Here is a 17,694-nt window from a genome sequence, read left to right as displayed (position 1 = left end):
CAGGGAAGCAAAAGGACACTGAGCATTAAGAGAACTTTCTAAATATTAAGAATTTTTATATATATGGGAGAGTGGATTGGTAATAATGATTCAAAATTTTATTAAAAATTAGTAAGCACGCAAGTGTGCTCAAACCGTTCTGTTTTAAGCTGAAAGTGAACGTGACAAACAGTTCGGAGATGTAAAATGTACATTTTAACATTTCAGTAGAAGGAATTTTGATCTTGAATCCTTGTCTGGGACCTGATCTCTTGGGGTTATTTTGTTTTCGTTTTAGTTGTGAAAACACCAAACACGTCCAGTTTATAATCAGTACATTGAAATGCTGGTAGTATTGCTGTAGTAGACTTAATGCGTAGTGTTATTTTTTTCTGTTTGTTTTTTTTTTTTTTTTGTTGGTTATTATTATTTTTTTTTTGTAAAGTGTGAATAAAAAGTGTTTTACTCATGTTTCCTTAATGATGTCTTGGTAATGTACATCATGACAATTTCCAGTGATGATGAGCCAATTTAGCTTGTCCAACTGAGCAAACTATTTTTCTTTTCTGAGGATCTGGATTGTGTATTGAGTCCAGAAAGCTTTACAGAAGGGGAAGGGAAGCACTTACTCATTTTGTATTTCTTAGAGGGGGGATAATTTACTTTAATAGATGCTGGAGCTTGAGTGCACTTGTTAGATTCAAAAGGTTTGAGCTTTATCCAGTATGTGTTCTCCTATATTTCTTAGTCTTAAAAATATTTGAATTTATTACATCATTAAAATGTGGCCTATTGTGCTTTTGGAGACACAGCTGTCCCTGTTCAGTCGCCTTGCAGTCTAAGGGTCCAGTTAAGTAACCATTTCCTTCGGCTTTTGTACTAGTCTATCAGATCCCAACTAAAGACCCACTGAATTCATTTAAGGCACTGCTTTGATTTCACTGGGTTTTAACTGGACTACAGCGGTCACTCGAGAGTGGAGGGAATGAGAAATACTTTGAATACAGGGGAAGAACAGATGGCACCAAAACGGAGCTGAGATAAACTTTGACAAACAATCTTTTAAAGAAAACGTGTTTGTATGTCAAACAAATGTTACTCAAAAGTTTCAGTTTCCAGCTATAGCATAGAATAAGGCAATAAATCACGTCTTCACACAATCAAAACGTTTGCTTCATAGTCTTTGACATAAAAAGATGATTTGCAGTATTTGATTTGAGGTGGTTTTGGGTGTTGCCATAATGTACCTTCAGTGTTCTTGTTGTAAAAGCACGTTCAGCAATAGGCCCAGAACATCAGTGGGATTCGTTGAGGTTTGAGCAGGCTTTTTTCCCACTTCAAATATGGTCGACCATATCTTGTCTACTTTTATTTACATTTGCAAAGAATTCTGGGAATCAAAGTGATAAATGGAGCTTACTTTTAGCTAAGAAAATTGATTACAAGATTGATTACAAGATGAATCCACAAGCTACTGCTTTAGAATAACGCCAGTTGGGAGGGGTGGAGGGGAAGGCATATAGGTCAGTGTCAGTGCATTATGTAATTATTTTGTCCTTTTAGCTTTTAAAAAAAACTAAGTAAATTTGGCCATCACTTTGACAAAACTGACTTTGTTTAGAACATTGTACATCGGCATCGTTGGTGTAACTTCAGCAAGTCTCTCAAGCTTGGGTGTTTTGTGGTTTTGTTTGGTTGATTTTGGTTTTCTTGAGCAGACTTAGGTTATGGTTTGCTTTTTCAGCCACACAGTAGTACCTGTATTAAAGGCAAAATAATTACAATGTCATTGGAAATGGCAACTAATTACACTGTAAAACTTTAAAAATAGTAATAATCAGTTAACTGCGTAAGTAGCAAGCCTTTCTCATCCAGCCGGTCACAGTATTTTTTAGTATGTTAACTGCTATTCTTTTCTTTTGGTTGCATAAATTTGTAACACTTAAGTGTCTTGGTATGTTTAAGTAGTGTCTAAAATAGAATATCTTAGTCTTTACTCACAGTACTTCTGTATAACGTGTAATGCACTGGACTAACTCTTGTTTACCATTCATGTAACAAAAACCAGCACATTATCTGCACTAAGCTCAAAGAATGTTGCATTTGTCTATAGGCAGCTCTTCAATAAGATAAATGGGAAACTGAATATGGTCTGATGGTAAACAAGGGCTTTTACTGTTCTCTTCAGTGGAACTTTCTTCTTGGTCAAATTTTAACTAGTTAGTATTATATTTATATACAGGGTCTTCTTTTTCCTTACCAATGTATTTTCCTACTCATAGCTGACCAATAAATCCAATATCTGTTTCAAACCTTCTTGAAGTCGTAATTCATATTTTAACTTAGTTCTGAAAGCTTTTTCTTGAGGTACACGTGTAGCCAAAGTAAATGAAGGATGTCAAGGGTAAAATGGAAGCAATCCCAGGAGGCCTTTCCTGTGCTCTGTAGAACCGCCAACCAAAAAACTTTGTATCAATTTGGCTTGGATTGCAAAATCAAGAACTGGTTAATAATGCCTCCAGAATTTGTGGAAAACATGTCCAAGCAAAAAATACGAAGCCTGCAATCTTCTGATCAAATTAGGCTGCAGCTCTGTGTCTTCATACCCAGCCATTCTCTGGTCTTCACAGGTCAGTCACTCAGGTGGGTCGTGGCAGTGCAGGAGCTGTGGGTTTGCTCTGTGACCCGTCTCCTTCCTACCCCAGAAAGCCCAAATCAGACTTGGGATCTGGCAACAGGAAGGAATTCAAAGGTTCCTCTTTTCATTAATGTTCCATAGAAGAGGAACAAGTGAAGATTTCTTTCATCTTTCTTTTCAGGAATGAGATTCAAGGTAACTCGTATCCTTAATTCATTTTATTATCCTTGCTTGCTGCAGTATTGTCTCCTAGGTCAGAGTGTATGCATAGAAGTGTAGTATTTGGGTTTCTGTGATGTTCCCATCACTAACTGCAGAAAACAAAATATCTGAGCATACTTGTTGTGTAAAGCACTGAAGCACAGAAGACATCTTTTGGGGACTCCTGTGTCGTTTCAGAACTCATGCTCTATGCTGGCACTGCATTTGACATAAATGGTCTTGTTCAGTGTCTCTGTAAGTACCACCCACCTCAGAGTGCTGGCCTGTTTGTAGTTCTAAAATTTGCTGTTGAGAAGCAGCTGTGAGTCCTTAACAGAACTATGAGTCCATTAGAGATTTCTGCAATGATTTCTCTTTGCTTTTAAGTGTGAGATCTTAATTCTCACCCACACGCTCGCTGTCTTGCCACTAGATGGTGTGTGCAGCACGGGCTTTCTGTGTGCAGGGAGGCACAGGCCGCGTCTTTGAGAGCTGCATCCAGAAAGTGGGGCTTGTGGAATTATTCTTTAGAGTTCTTGTGGAAATTCAGGCCTGGGAACTAACGTTTTCCACTGGCAGCAGTTGGTTTGGTAACGTCCATGTCAATGTAATACAATGGAGTGCCAAATCACTTTGGCCAGACTCTGAGTTGCTGTTCTTTTATGTCCCATGTGCACTGGCTCTTCAGACAGAGTACAGAGTTACTTTATGGTGTGAATGTGAACTTTCCAAAATGGAGCAGGTGACCACAGGGCATTTCATACCTACTGCCGTGAGTGGTGGAGGTGTCTCAAAGCATCTGGAGTTGATCTGGGTGAGGGAAGGCAAAGAATCTGAGAAAAAGGTAAGTGCTAAGGACAAGAATATGGAAAAACCTTACATCCTTCAAGGGTGAGTGTTCTGCTTGCTTTCTTGCTTTTCATCTTACCCTCCTAACCAGAGGCACTAATTGTTCACTCTCTAAACGTTTGCTTACTCTATTTGCATAGAAAGCAGTTATGTTAATTAAACAATGGGGACTTTTGGTGTGTTTGAATATTTTCTTTTTCCAGAATAGTCCCATTATTCTTATATATATCCATTTTTAAAAAGATAGGAAGATACATTCTTCCCAGTGTGTCTTTAGGATGTTCTGTGTTTATTTTAGTAAGCATACATTACTTAAAATAAAAACCATTGAGTTTTAATGGCCACAAAGGTTTCCATTTTAGCTAATTTCTGATGGCATGCTTTTTTCTTCTTTGTTTTTTTTTCTGTTTATCTCCCTAGTTCCAAAGAGCATTCAGAGTATAGGCTGCTCCTTTGGGGTCCAAGGAGTGAATTAATGGCAGTTTCTCCACAGTAGCTGATGGGATTGGTAGCTCTTCAGAGGTTGCTCTTAGTGATTTTATTTCTTTTCTTCTTTAAAAAAATAACAGACCAGTTAATAGTCTGCCTTTTGGCCAGGAAGACTGAGACCTGTTGTACCTCAAGACCCGCTCAGTGGGTTTGGCCACCCTGGCAGCAGGACAGCACAGAGATGCAGGTCAGCTGGGGGAAAAGTCTATGCTGTGGTTTTTGACCTTTGACCACCGACTTTAAGCTAGTGGAATGGGAGAAACAGCTTATACAAAATATTTTAAGATTGCTTGTGGGCACAGGGAATGCGTGGTGAGGGAAAGCGTCCTGCTTCACGTCATGTCTGGCAGTGCGGTATCCCATGGTCGGGCTGTTGTTCCAAACCTGTCAGACACCAGACAGGCTCAGACCTTTCTTTCTTGGTTAGCTGTTGTCTGCAGTGTTCTGGGCTCTGTGGTGATGTGCTCTGGTTCCAGCCAGCGTATGGGAGAGCATCGCCCATCAGTTGTGGTGTTTGGATGCGAAGAACCATGCTCTTGTTGCCAAGATTGTGCTCTCAGGGGTCACTGGGGGTACTTGCTGCCAGTAAATAATAGCAGCTATATTCAACAAAAAGTACCGTGCTGTGCCCACTGAGAGCAAGTCAGACATGCTTGGCTTGCAAACTGCATTTGGACCCACAAAAACCCAGCAGATCGGGTGAGGGCCTGTGAGGAGGAACACGCCCAGGGCCGCAGCATGTGTTCTCCTGTCTGCAGTGCACTGCTTTGCTGTCTGGGAGATTGTGGCCACTGCCACTAATCCTGTTCTATCTAAATGTTCCTTCATCTAGGTCTGGCTGATCTTACAAAACCTTCTTCCCCTAAAAGTTTTTCCCACTCTATAGAGCACAAACATAACTCAAAAATAGGCGTAACTTGTGGGAAGGTTGTGGGTGTTTGTGCTGCAGAGCAGATTGTGCCATGCTTCCTAGCTCAGACTGCTCTGTTGCCTGATCCATAGAGACATCCTGGTCTGTATTTTGTGTGGAAATGAGAGGGAGCTGAAACAAGTTGCTAGCAGCTGCTGTGGAGCAGGGTGGTAGGGGCTGCAGGAGCAGTGAGTGCAGGCTCACTGTTTTGTTATGATTCAAGCAAGAAGCAGTACTCCAGGAAAAAAAATGATACGCGTGATATACTTGCAGCCCTTAATATCATTAATGAGAGAGAAAAGAATTGTAATATGTCCTAATTAGAGCATGCTCTCTGGTAGCCTTGTAGCCCTTCTGTGTCTCAAAGGCTGACAAAGTTGGGGCAGTCATGGTACATGCTGCTGCTCTGCAGTGCCAGGCAGGAAGGCAAGAGGAGAACACAATGCAGTTTTGCAACATCCAACCTTTGTTTTGGAGTGCACCCTGGTGGGGAAGATTTGCTTCCTTGATTTTTGGCAGCAGTTATTATCATTCCTTTCAAAGGCAGTAGGCATCTTCAAATGGGAACACATTTAAATGTTGCAGTGTTTTCTATCCCATACCACTTGCAGTGGGCTGCAAGGAGATGTTTTGTTTTTATTGGTCAGATATTGCCCCACCTGGTGTTCTGGTTCATGATGTCACATTGTTAAACAATCAGCTTAGTTAATTATGCCTACAAAAGGGATGTACTTTGGGTCATGCTTCATTTGAGGCAGAAGCCAAGAGTGACTTAGCAATTTCTGTCCTGGCCAGGGGCAGCATCCCTATGTTTCCTAAATCTTTCAGCCTTCTGCTGCTGCAACCCAGGTCAGTGCACAAACAGCAACCATGTTCCTCTCATGAAATGCACAGAAGAAAATGAGATGGTATTTATGAAACACCACGTTGTTATTTCAGCACTCAAAAATTATGTTTAGAAATGTGGTAGGCAGTGGGGTCAGCTGCCCTGCGGACTCATGCTGCCTGTGTAGGTCATTTTGGTTTATACTGAAGAAGAGAAGGGTTTGCAAGCAGGGTGTGAGGGGCCAGTGGTAAAATGAAAGTTTCACCTGGAGAAACAACATTGGCTTTAACCAGGAAAAGAAACAAAATTCTGCACCACCAGCTCATTTCTCTAGTTACACAGCAATCATTGGTTTCAAAATGAGAACTGAGTGTCCTCATGGCCTCATGGAAAATATTTTGTGTGCAGAATTTTAGCCAGCATGGGAAAGTTTTCAGAACAGCAAACATCTCTGAGCAGAAGCCTGCATTCAAGAGCACAGCTCACTCTGAGCACAGCAGAACTGCTGCATGTGGTGATCCCACCCGGCACCTTGCTGGTCGCTTTTGGGTGGGACCGTGCCTGGTTCCTCTCCTGGACTGAAATCCTTGCAGAATCTGAGCGGTTGCAGCTACTGATCAGCTACAGCCTTGCTCACAGTTTAGGAGAGGAGGTGAGTTTGGGTGGTGGAAGTTTCTCTGCTGCATTTACACCTGTATGGGTGAAGGGGCCTGTTGGACCTTGGCTGCAAATGCTACTGAAGCTATTGTAGTCTCTTTTCCCACAGTTTATGATTTTGATGTAGAAATAATCTTTTGTGTGTACTGATAAGTTTAATTCTTCAATTAAGATGTTAACCTGCAGCCCATTCCCTTATGTATCCATCCGTGGGAGCAGGGAGCTGAGCTCCAACAAGGCAATTCTGCCAAACAGAAGTAAAGCATTTAAGGATGCAACGTTATACTCTGGCTTAAAAACACTTTCCCCAGTGCAGAGAGGGGCAACACATTGTGCTCCCTGCAAACCCCGTGCAGTAGGGCTGCAAGGTATCTCCCACTGCACTGCAGCATGGTGCCAGGTTTTTTAAGGGAGGGGATGAGGCCTTGCGATGCAGCCTGCTGTTGTGGTGGTAGCTGGGGAGGAATTTCCTCTAAATCCAGGCGGTACCAGCTCAGCCCTTCAGGCAAACACGGTGCTGAACATCTCCAGTATTTCTTTGACCCAGTTAGCAGAGCATGAATGTTCCTGATCACAGGGCTGTCTAATCCTGTAGAATCCTGCTGAGTTGTGTCTCGCTGACATCCCTCAGCATCCGCCTCCAGGAGCAGCCCCTGCACCAGCAGCAGCAGGGTGCGGTCTGTCCCTGGGAACCAGCTGCTTCTCTCTCTTCCTGCAGTGTGTGTGTGTGCAGACAAAGCAGTTCTGATCGGCAGCCGCCATGTTGGGCTGCCCCGTACCTCAGGGGCAGGCCGCACCTGCGGCCTTGTGGCACTGTGGGTGTGCCGGGGCCTGCAGGGCTGGGCTGGGCCTCCTCCCCACTCACCTGGGTCCTGAGCAGTAGCTGAGGAGGTTAAGGGTGGTCAGGCACTGGCAAAGGCTGCCCAGTGGGGTGGTGGGGTCACTGTCCCTGGAGGTGTTCCAGAAACATGGAGCTGTGGCGCTGAGGTACGTGGTCAGTGGCAGTAGTGGTGGAAGGTGGGCAGTTGGACGAGATGATCTTAGAGGTCTTTTCCAACCTCAATGATTCTATGACTGTAAGGCCCTTTCTCAAAGCTGAGCCACGAGGCAGTGCTCTGTCAGGTGAGGGGCAGGGAATGGACATTGTAGCCCACTACCTCCAGTATAAATCAGTCTGCTCTCCCACATTCCCGTGACCAAGGAAAAACACAAAAAAACATTCAACTGAACTTGAATGACTTGTGTATGTCACAGTCCAGCACCTAGCATGATGTGGCAGTCTCCCTGCTGCCTTCCATCTCGCATGACTGCCAAGCTTTGCTCATCCTGGTGCTGGGGGGAGCAGCCGTGGTGCGTGGTGGGATGTGTGAGCAGAGTGGTGTGGCTGCAAGCCCCCACTGAACTCACAGCAGGCCCAGAGCCTTTCAGCTTGAGTAGTTTAAAAACAAAGACAAGAAATGACTGGCAAAATGCTAATGCGCGCAAGTGAATAAACTAATAATTTCATTTCCCTCATCAGCTGCTAATAGAAATCTGTGCTTTAATTGCAGCAGAAAATTGTCCCCATTACAAGCCCATTCCTAAGCACTTAAAGGCTCCCTTTGGCATTTGGTCAGATGTTATGTAGCAACCAGAAGATATTCCAAAAATGCCTGGGTTTTCTACAGCTCTTTGCAACAGTCCCTGGAAGTGCTGCCTCCAGGAGCTTTATTTCCAGGAAGGCTGTGATTGCCAGGGACATTGGACATGAATTTACACAATGTGTATTTTGCATCAGCTCTATCTTATGTCAGGCAAATTAAGTTACTCTTGAGAAGCCCAGGGCATGGGAAAAGGCCACGAGACCAAGATGTGGTGTTTCAGGGTTCATTGCTGCTGTCAACTGTGATTTTGGTGCCAGCTACAAAAATAAAATGGGGGCTGTGGTGAGTGAGGCAAATGGCTGAGCTTGAAGGATGGTCAGACTGCGAGCTTGTGCTTTTTGAGCTGGTACTCCAGCATGATCTGAGATGGGAGCAGGAGGCCTCTGCCTGGATACTGCGGGATGTGTCGCTGATGGTGCAGCTCCCTGTGCAGTGACAGATGTAGCGCTGCCTCCCGCTACCAGCAGGACAGAGAGGCTTCCCTGCTCCTTTTATCTGTGCATGCATTTGGCCATTGTTTTGGATCTCTTTTATGCTCGTGGTTCTTGCTGCAAATGCAAAACTCTTGGCCATGAATTATGTTGCTGATGGGACATACAAGGCTTTTTTTCCAAAGCTAAGGGGTTCCTGCTTAGTCACTAAATGCAGTTTAACTTCATTGTACACCATTTATCATTGCTCTCCATTAGTAGAGGCTCAAAGTTAACTAAATACACTCTTATTGGGCAATTAGGCCTAACTGTGGCATTTCGGGGCAAGGGGAAAGCTAGATGCACCATCCTCACAGCTGCTCGTCTGTGTAGAGGGACCCTGTATCTCACCTCAGGCTTGGATCCGATTCCCCTAAATTATGCTCTGTGTTTTCTCTCTGAGCTTTAAGATTTTGATTTTTTTTTCCTTAAAAATCTGCTTTTATACTACTACTACACTGCACTACTACTGCACTAGTACTCTCATTTAAAGAACTTTTCAGAATCTGGCTTTGCTGACCTCACGCAGGGCCTCCTGCACAGACCTTCTCCATTTCCTCTCTCACCATTGTGTCCTCTCATTAGGACAAATGCATTTCTGAGCCTTTCCTGCTTCTAAACACATTGCATTCGTTCATGTCTTAGTTTCTGATCAATAGCAGTCTTTCTATCAGCAGAGAGACCCCGCTTGCAGTGGACTAGCTCCTTGGAGTGCTGTGGCTGCTCTGCACTGCACAGATAACCAGATCCTATTAGCCAGGCTCTCAGAGCTGTTCCTTCCTCATCCTTGGTTTGAGCTGATGGGAACTGTTGTCCTTTAAAGCCCTCCCTTTCTGCTGCTGCTGTTCTCTGGGCTAATTCTGTTGAACTCACTTAGGGCTGGTTGTGGCACTGATGAGAAAAGAAGGGGACAGTTTTGTTTCTCCCTCTCTGTCTCTAGTTTTCTAATTTTGGTCATGGTTTTCTGTGTCCAAATGCATTCATTGCTTACAGCAGTAAAAGTCTGCATGACCACATGAATGAAATTGTATGTTAGCCTGCAGATTGTGAACAGGTTGTGAAGGCTGAGACTGAAAGCTACTGGTGGGATTTGGATGCCAACTCCCTGCTCAAATTAATCGGAATCCCTTAGGCAGTTCTGATTAACCCAACAAATGAGATCTTTCAGGAGGTGATGAGATCAGCTACAGAAGCAGCATGGCTTTCGCCCCATGTCTCAGTGCCTCCATCAAGGTGTCTGGAGCACCTTCACCACACCTCCCACCTCCCCAGGGCTCCCAAGCCCTCCTCGCCCATCTCCACTACTCTGTCTCCTCCTCTCCCCTTGTTACCTTGCCCCGTCCATCACCTGAACTTGTCTGTTCCTCTCTGCTGCGCTTCAAAGCTTCCTCCCCCCAAGGGTTTTAGGTTTCTAGGAAGCTCTGCTGGGAAAGTTTGAGGATGTGGGACATTCACAGGAATGCGCGGCAGCCGAGGAGGAATCTCCGTGCTGAGGGCACTCTGAAGCGGCTGCATGGTGCTGTGCTGTGGCCTGGCTGTGAGGGCAGATGTCATCACCGCAGGCCTTGTCTGGGGGGTGCTCTGAGAATGCGCAGTGTGACCATTTTGATGCAGGCCAAAGGCCTGGGCCTGACTCCAAGCAGGCAGAATGGTGTTCCAAGGCATTGCTTGTGTGCTTGGGGCCTGCTGTGCCATGCAGCGAGCGGGTGTTTGTGTGGTGAGCCCTGAGCCATGGGTCATGGCCTGCCCCACACCTGAAGGGTCGCTCGTGGGCCTGCAAGAATGGAGACAGCTGCTTGGTGTAAGGGTTTTATTTGCTTTCTTGGTCAAACGCGGTGATACATGCAGTTGGCACAAGACTTGCTAGGCATTAGTGTCTTAAATGTGGACAGAAACCAAAACGCCTGTATAGCAGCAAGGGTCAGTGTCACCTCTGTCCCAGTACAAACCCAAGAGGGAAGGGCAGAGGAGGGAGAGGCAGAGCTGCTGCAGGCCTTGCTCGGCTCGGGCCTAAAAAAAGCTGCAGCCACCTTTGCCTTTGTTCTTGCTGTGTGGTTAGTTCGAAAATGAAGATGAGAAGCAGTTCAGATCTGGAGCGTTAATGAGTTTTGAAAGGAACAAAAAATATTTGAGGTAAGAGATGTGAGAACGAGCAGTTCAGATTCGCTCACCTTTTGATCCTTGAGCATATTTACACTCGTGTTAGTTCCGAGCAGAAGTTGCCATCTGATTTAATCTACTCAAGGGTGTTTCAGAAATCGCTTGCGAGCACTTCTATAATTGCAGCTTTGCGGTGATATTTCCCGTCCTGGCTGCAGTTGAGCAAACAGCCCGGTCCCTGTGCTCTGCTCCCTGCCAAAGGATTGATTTGTGGCAGTAGCAGCAATAATTGCGCTAGCGTTACTTTGCAGTTTTCTCACCTGCTCCTCTTGCAGAACGCTAGGTGCTGTGGTCCTGGGACTGTCAGAATGAGTGAAGGTTTCAGGAGACAAGTAAGTCTCACTGTGGTGGTTAGGGGATGACCTGGCCATATACTCGCTGTGCTGGGATCCCACAGCAGCACTGCTCCTCCTGCAGACATCCTGTGCAGCATCAGCAGCAAAGGGGTTGTCCTGGGGACTTCTTATGATGGTTTTTATTTCTTCACGTTTTGGTCTCACAGCACCAGGCAAGGAAAAGTCAGCGTGGTTAGCGTGGCCAGGTGAGCGAAGCTAGAGAAGCACACACATGAAGGGAAACACAGACACAATTCACATGTGCACAGAGGTTACTCAGCTCCCACCCAGCACACAGCCTGCTCTGCACAGACAGCAGTGCAGACCCCAATTTCTTGCCGGGCCAGGGCAGCAGCACCAGACCAGCACCAGCAATGCTCACCCAGAGCTCTCCACTCATCCCCAGCAAGGTTAGATTGTGAAGTGAAAGTCAAATTTTTGCAATGCTAAGAAAGAGGAAAAATCCCACCCTGAGCGGTTTCAGCATTTGCCATGTTGTCCTCTAACAAATCCTCATCACAGACTTCTTACAACTATTAAAAATGTTCCTTTACACGAAAGCCCTAACAGGTGACCGACCCAGTGGTATTCTGGTGTTGATGCAGTGGTCTGTGCCGTGTGTCTCAGTGAATGCATATGTCAGTGAGGGCATGTTTAGTACTGTCCAAGCACCATTCAGAATGTTCCTTTCAGAATTACTGTACCCAAGCGTGCAAAACATCTGCCTGCTTGGCATTTGCTGTGAAACAGCAGTAGGTGTGTGGGGTTTTCTTGTTCCTGCAGATTACTTCTTCAAAACAGATGGTCTTCAATTTTCTCCATGCTCAGGGCAGTTCTAGGCAGTAGGAGTGGGGTGATGCTTTATGAACCGTTGCCTTTCTGAAATGAGAATTAATTGCTGCTTCCTCAGAGGACTGGACTCCAAGTCGTCCATTTGCCCACTGATGAGAGGTATGGTGGATCACAAAAGGTTTCCTGACTTGCATGCACATTCAAGCCATGTTTTCCACATAAGGACTCCAGGGAGAGCTTCTAGAGCACGGGGTGGTTATTTCGGGCAAACAACGTTATTTGTAACAGATGCTTTTTCACACTTCAGCAATGGCTGGGAGCAAACAAGCCTTTATCTTTGCTTCTTTCCACATGCATCTGTGCTCTGAAATCCAGTTATGGATCACAGCTTTTTTAGCTGCCTGGAAGCACTCTGAGTATCTCTGTTTACTGGGAACATCACCCACTGTATTTTTGTCACAGTGAGAAGTTTCTCTCCCTTCTTTTTCATCGGCACCTGCTGCATCAAACAAACCCTGTCTCCTTTCAGAGCAGCGCAAAACCCGATTTCCTAGTAGCTTCCTTCTGGCTGAGCATGGCAATAGCTCTTCAGTGTTAATAAACACGGGACCATCTTCTTTCTGACTGTGATTGCTCCCTGCAACAGCTCCCTCATCCTTTCTGAGACACCTCAGCTCTGAGCACAGTGTTTCTTTCTGCAGTGGCCTTGGAGAGGGAAACCTTGGAAAACTGAACACCCGTGGGAAATGTGGTTTCCCTGCGGCTTCTTCTTTCATGGCCGGGGGCCGAAGGGCACCCAGGTGACTGGAGGAGGTGCACTGCAAGGAACCAGTGCTGGAGCTTCTGCTCCACAAACCCTTGGAGGAGCAGAGATTTCCTGTGCGTGTGTAGATCTGTGCCAGGGGGTCCTCTCTGGACCAGAAGTCGGCTTCTGCATTATCAGGAGCAGACGTGGCTTTTCCCAGTGGCATCACATTTGAGATGAAATTGGTCAATTTACACACTGACATTTCTTGCTGGGATGGGGACCATGACATGGCTTCAAGGGTCTGCAGGATCCTTCTGTCCTGAGCCCGGTGGCTGCTTTCAGGAATGCCTGGGAAGGTGGGTCTGGCGAGGTGGCAGATGGATTGAATGTAATCATCACTGGAGTACGAATCTGGGTTGGTCGAAGTGTTTGCAGTGTGCTTTGGGTTGCTGGTTAGGTCTTCCATTGCCTCCTCGTGGGTTTCACAGATGGTTGGGAGAGGCTTTGAAACACTCAATCGTATCCGGGGAGCCATGGCTGCAAAGAACAGACAAGGTATGATCAGCATGGGAAACACAGCTGTGGTAAGGAAATCCTGGGGTTGTTGCTGTGAAATCCGTGCTACTGGATCCACTCAATATTTTCTTATGGCCAAGAGTGGTGTTTGCAGAAGCATCACTCTATAATGTTGGCAGGATTTTTATATCTGTGATTTCCAGAAGAGCCCATAGGTACAAAGTAAGCCATATTGTTAAATGCAGTAGAAAATCAAAGGTTCATTAAAGACATTGGTGGGGATAAGCATCTGTGTTCCTTTTTGAACTAATGCAGTTACCGGCTACAGCGGTGCTCTGCTTGAGCGCCAGCTCATCTCGCATCCAGCCTGTAACCCCAAGGGACATCTCCTCTCCCTGTTCAATCCCCTGCTGGCCTGCTCGCTGTCACAGGGCTCTGGTTCATACTTGGTCTGCTCCTGCAAGAGCTGATCTCAGAGGTGTGGAGCTCCAGTGGGGAGCACCATGTGGGAGGCACAGCATTGCTGCTGGTCTCCTTTACAAGCACGGCGCAGGTGGTAACGAACAAAGGTTCAGTTTTGTCTCTACCAGTGCTTCATAAATTTAGTTATGAGTTGCTAGAGCTTTACCTGATAGCTTATATAGATTCATGTCCTTTTTATGTATTTAGCAATCCCTCATACCCTTTTTAGGCTGCCTTTCCATCAGACTACCCCCACTGGTTAGGTAAACCCCTTTTTTGCCAACATTTCACCTTGCAGTGGATGCTTGCTATAAAAGTTATTACATTTATATCAAAATACTCTTTCCTGTGCTTTGTTCAGCTCACATTCTGGCAGAAATGACCACATCACCTGGATTCTATTTTATTTTTTTAAACTCTACCCTCCCCCCCACCCACCCCACAATCCCCAGTGGAATTCGTATGTGAATAATCTGTCAACACCATCCAGCCTGCCTGTGTGATTGAACACGAAAGTGCTCTGCTCGCTGTTTGAATGCCTCACTTGTCACTGCCTGCTTTTGCTGAAGCTCCACAGGGCTGCAGCTCCCATGTATGCACAGGGAGCACTCAGGTGCCCAGCCCTACCCGCGCTGCTGCTGGCTGCTCCCAGCTTCCCCTTCACGTGCTCCTGGCAATGCCAGCCAAGGTGAGATTTGCCAAACTCAGAGCAGGGGATGCTGCTTTTAAATCTCGGGGCCTGTTTATTATCCTTTCTTTATTCTACACAGTGCTCCTTTCCTCTCATGTCTCTAAGCACCAAGAGGAAGGCTTGTCCCCCTTCCCACCCCAGCACCAAGGCCTGCAGCACAGGGTGGCCCAGGGGCACATCATTAGCTCAGCCCCACACAACTCGTTAACAGAGCCCCACCACCGCCTCCTTCCTCCTGGAGCAAACAGTGACCTATGGATGGTTGAATGCTTCTGATGGGATGGATGGGTTCCAGATGCCATCCCCACTGCTGCCACACTGTGCAGAGGTCACCTCCCCATCATCACCTGCCATCACCCACTGTCACCTGTCAGCACCTGCTGTCACCTGCCATTGCCCATCACCACCTGCCCCCACCCGCGGCCCCCAGCACCCCCTCCCAGCTGCTCCCCGCTCCTTCCCCACCTGCATCTCTCCCGGCCGCGCTGGGCACAACGCTCCGTGACCTGGAGCCCTGCCCTTACCTGAGCCGCAGCCCCTGTGGGGTGGTGGGGCACCTCCCAGCTCCGTGCCCTGCTCTCTCTCGCCCTGCTTTCTGCGCAGGATACGTGCTGCCTACAACTAACCCGTGCTCGCTGCTCCCAGTCAGCTGATCCGGCTGCCTGTTTTGTTGTTGCTGCTAAATATAGCCTGCCAGAGCCCTTCCCCGCTGAGCCCTGGTGTGATGCACGCAGCCGAGCAGCAAAGCAGCCGGGAGAAAGGAGCGCACACGGCTCAGCTCTGTGCTGCATCGCTGCACGGTGCCGCTGCATGGCAGAGACGCAAACGCGCTGCAGAAAATTGCTTTGTGAGGAGGGCTGGCAACCCCGACCTGCAGGGCCAGTGGGCTCCGCAGTGAGGGCTTGTCTTTGTTTTCTGCCTCCATGCGCTTCTTGTGTAACTCCAGCATCTCCTCCTGTGCACTGGGTGGGGCGCTGAACTGTGATTTTGCAGCAGAATCCTCCCTCTGCTTTTATTTCTTTATGCTGTCTTCAGTAACTGCCACGAGTGAGCCGCACTGCAGTGTCCCTGCGCTCCCTGACCGTGCTGCTCCCTCACCGGTCCTGAGCTGCTGGGAGGGGTGGGGAGAAAGGCAGAAATCCTGGACTGGAAATCACTGCTTTAGTTTTAGTACTAATGTTCTCAGGAAGCTGCTCCGGTTTAGTCACCCAAGTCTGTGCCCATCAGTCAGATTCCTCCATTCTCTCCTGTGCAAAGAAATCAGCTGCTCTAAAGCCTCTCGCATCCCTCCAGGCTGTGCTTCCAAGCAGAGGTTAGCTGCTTTCTGCAGCTGGCCATTACTTACTGTTTAACTATCAAAGTTGTGTGAGCTTCAGCTGTTTGCCTGCATTTCTGATGCCACACAGCTGAAGGCAATGACCCTCAGCCTTCCTGCGCCAATTGCCAACAGCAGTGCCCAGCTGGGTTGTTCTCTGGCAACAACTCACACTCACTTTCTTCTTCTCTTCAGGTTTTTCCAAGCCTCCCAAGAGGAAGAAATTGGGGTTCTCACTGTGTGGTGAGGGGTGTTTCCCTGTGATACCAGGCTGAAAATGCAGCTCTGCAATAACAATCTCTTCCATCTCTTGAAGTAAGTTTCTACAGCTCTCTGGGGTTAAGGTAAGAAAATTGCATTTATTTGAATGCTCGTTTGTTTCCTTTCAGAACTGCCCAGGGTTTTCTCCAGTGCTGCCAGGTGCTGCTCTGATGAACCCCCCCCCCCCCCTCCTGCTCCTCCCTGGGTGAGCTCAGGGCATTGGTGCTCCTGGGTGCACGAGAAACAAATGGGAAGAACAGCAAGCTGCCAAGGGAAACATGAGGTATTAGTTCTGCAAGGCTCGGTTGTGTCTGAGGTCTGGATGATGTTGTGGCCGTGCTGCTTCTCTGGTTTTCTGCTTGTTAGCTTTTTTTTCAGATGCTCCCAGTCTGGGGGAAAGCTGCCTTAAACCAGTTCAGCAGTACGAGCTATGCAGAGGTAACAAGCAGCTCTCCTTTGGGCAGTTTTGAACTTTGTTGTGTTTTGGTAAACACAGCAATTAATCATAGGAAGCCCTGAATGGATCAAGCATCACTTCTCACCTTAGGGAAATACTCAGGGTGCCATAGGGCAGCTCGGGAGCCACCAGCGCTGTGTGGCTGAGCTGCACCGGGCAGGCTGTGTGCTTCCCATGCTCTCTGATAATAAGTTTTCCATGGACTGTGGCAGGGATCTTCTGTTTGAGCGGAGGGAAAACATCACTCTGTGTTTTCCGAAGTAATGAAAGAAGGAAGAAAAGGAAAGAGAGGAGAGGCCCCTGCAGGCCAGGGCGGCCAAGTGATGTGGCCACGTGGGTGCCAGGCAGCTGGGCTGGCTGCGGGAATGGGCTGCAGGCAAACCTGGGGCAGGAGGCTCGGGCATGGCTGGTAGTGCTGCCACACTGCTCCTCTGCTAAAATTGTGTCAGAGTGAGGGGAAAGGAGCAGTCCTCAGCACTCAGAAGCTGTGGCACGGAAAGCTGCTGCTTTCTTGCAACTCTGTCATTAAAATTTCAAGAAAGGAAAGGAGTTCGACCTGATTTGTGCCAGCTTCCCGATGATTGGTGCTCTCTAATTATATTCCCCAGCCCCTTCACCTCCCGTGTGCTGCAGCGAGCAGTTGCTATGGTACGCAGCAAAGATTGTCCCATGAAACATTAATGGGCTGTTTTCGTATTAACTCGATGGAGCTGGGTTAGAGATGTCGCGCCCGCTGTTGTTGCCTTGGCTGCAGCTCACACAGGACCCAGCAGCGGCTGCTTGTGCAAACACCATAACTGATGCACAGAGATAGTCTGGAAATTACCAGGTATTTCTTTCTCTTTTGCAAGCAAGGAACTGGCTGCCGTACAGATGGAGCGTTGCAGCCCCTCACCAGTTAGTGCAAGGCTGAGTTCTCCGTCTGCTTGGAAACGTGGGCATGCTGCTTTTGGAAGGCCTTGAAATGGGTCAGAGCCGTGCAGGTGCTCAACTTGCTGGGATTTCAGAGCACTTTGACCAGGTGCCTGGCTGTGGTTCACCTGCCCAGCACGGAGCTCAGTGCCACTGCACACACCGGGGTGCAGTGCCCGACCTCTTTAATGTGCTCTGATGCTTTTGCTTAGAGTGTGCGAATTCCCACTTCCCCTGGAAATCCAGCACAGCATATTTATTTGATAAGATATAAATATTGTTTTATTTATAGCATTCCAGTTCTGCATAACGTGACCTTGCACCTTTGTATGCTTGTGTTTTTCCATACCTCATTTTAAGTTTTAGACGTGTATAGCAGTCCT

At 47.2% G+C, this 17,694-nt stretch overlaps 1 protein-coding gene across 1 annotated transcript; it reads right to left on the bottom strand.

Annotated features, from left to right (window-relative positions):
- LOC110405491 lies at window positions 2,428-15,701 on the bottom strand. Its single transcript, XM_021410837.1, has 2 exons — window positions 14,891-15,701; window positions 2,428-13,234 (listed from the first exon to the last, which is right to left on the bottom strand). The coding sequence occupies exon 2, from the start codon at window positions 13,230-13,232 to the stop codon at window positions 12,246-12,248; it is 987 nt and encodes a 328-aa protein (XP_021266512.1). The 5' UTR covers window positions 13,233-13,234; window positions 14,891-15,701; the 3' UTR covers window positions 2,428-12,245.

This window comes from Numida meleagris, chromosome 12 (genome assembly GCF_002078875.1).
Source record: "Numida meleagris isolate 19003 breed g44 Domestic line chromosome 12, NumMel1.0, whole genome shotgun sequence".
NCBI lineage: Eukaryota > Metazoa > Chordata > Aves > Galliformes > Numididae > Numida > Numida meleagris.
Note: the sequence above shows the minus strand (reverse complement) of the source record. Positions and strands in the feature narration are given on the sequence as shown.

Coding starts and splice junctions, on each gene's coding strand:
- LOC110405491 (XM_021410837.1), bottom strand. CDS start 13,232: ATGGCTCCCCGGATACGATTGAGTGTTTCAAAGCCTCTCCCAACCATC.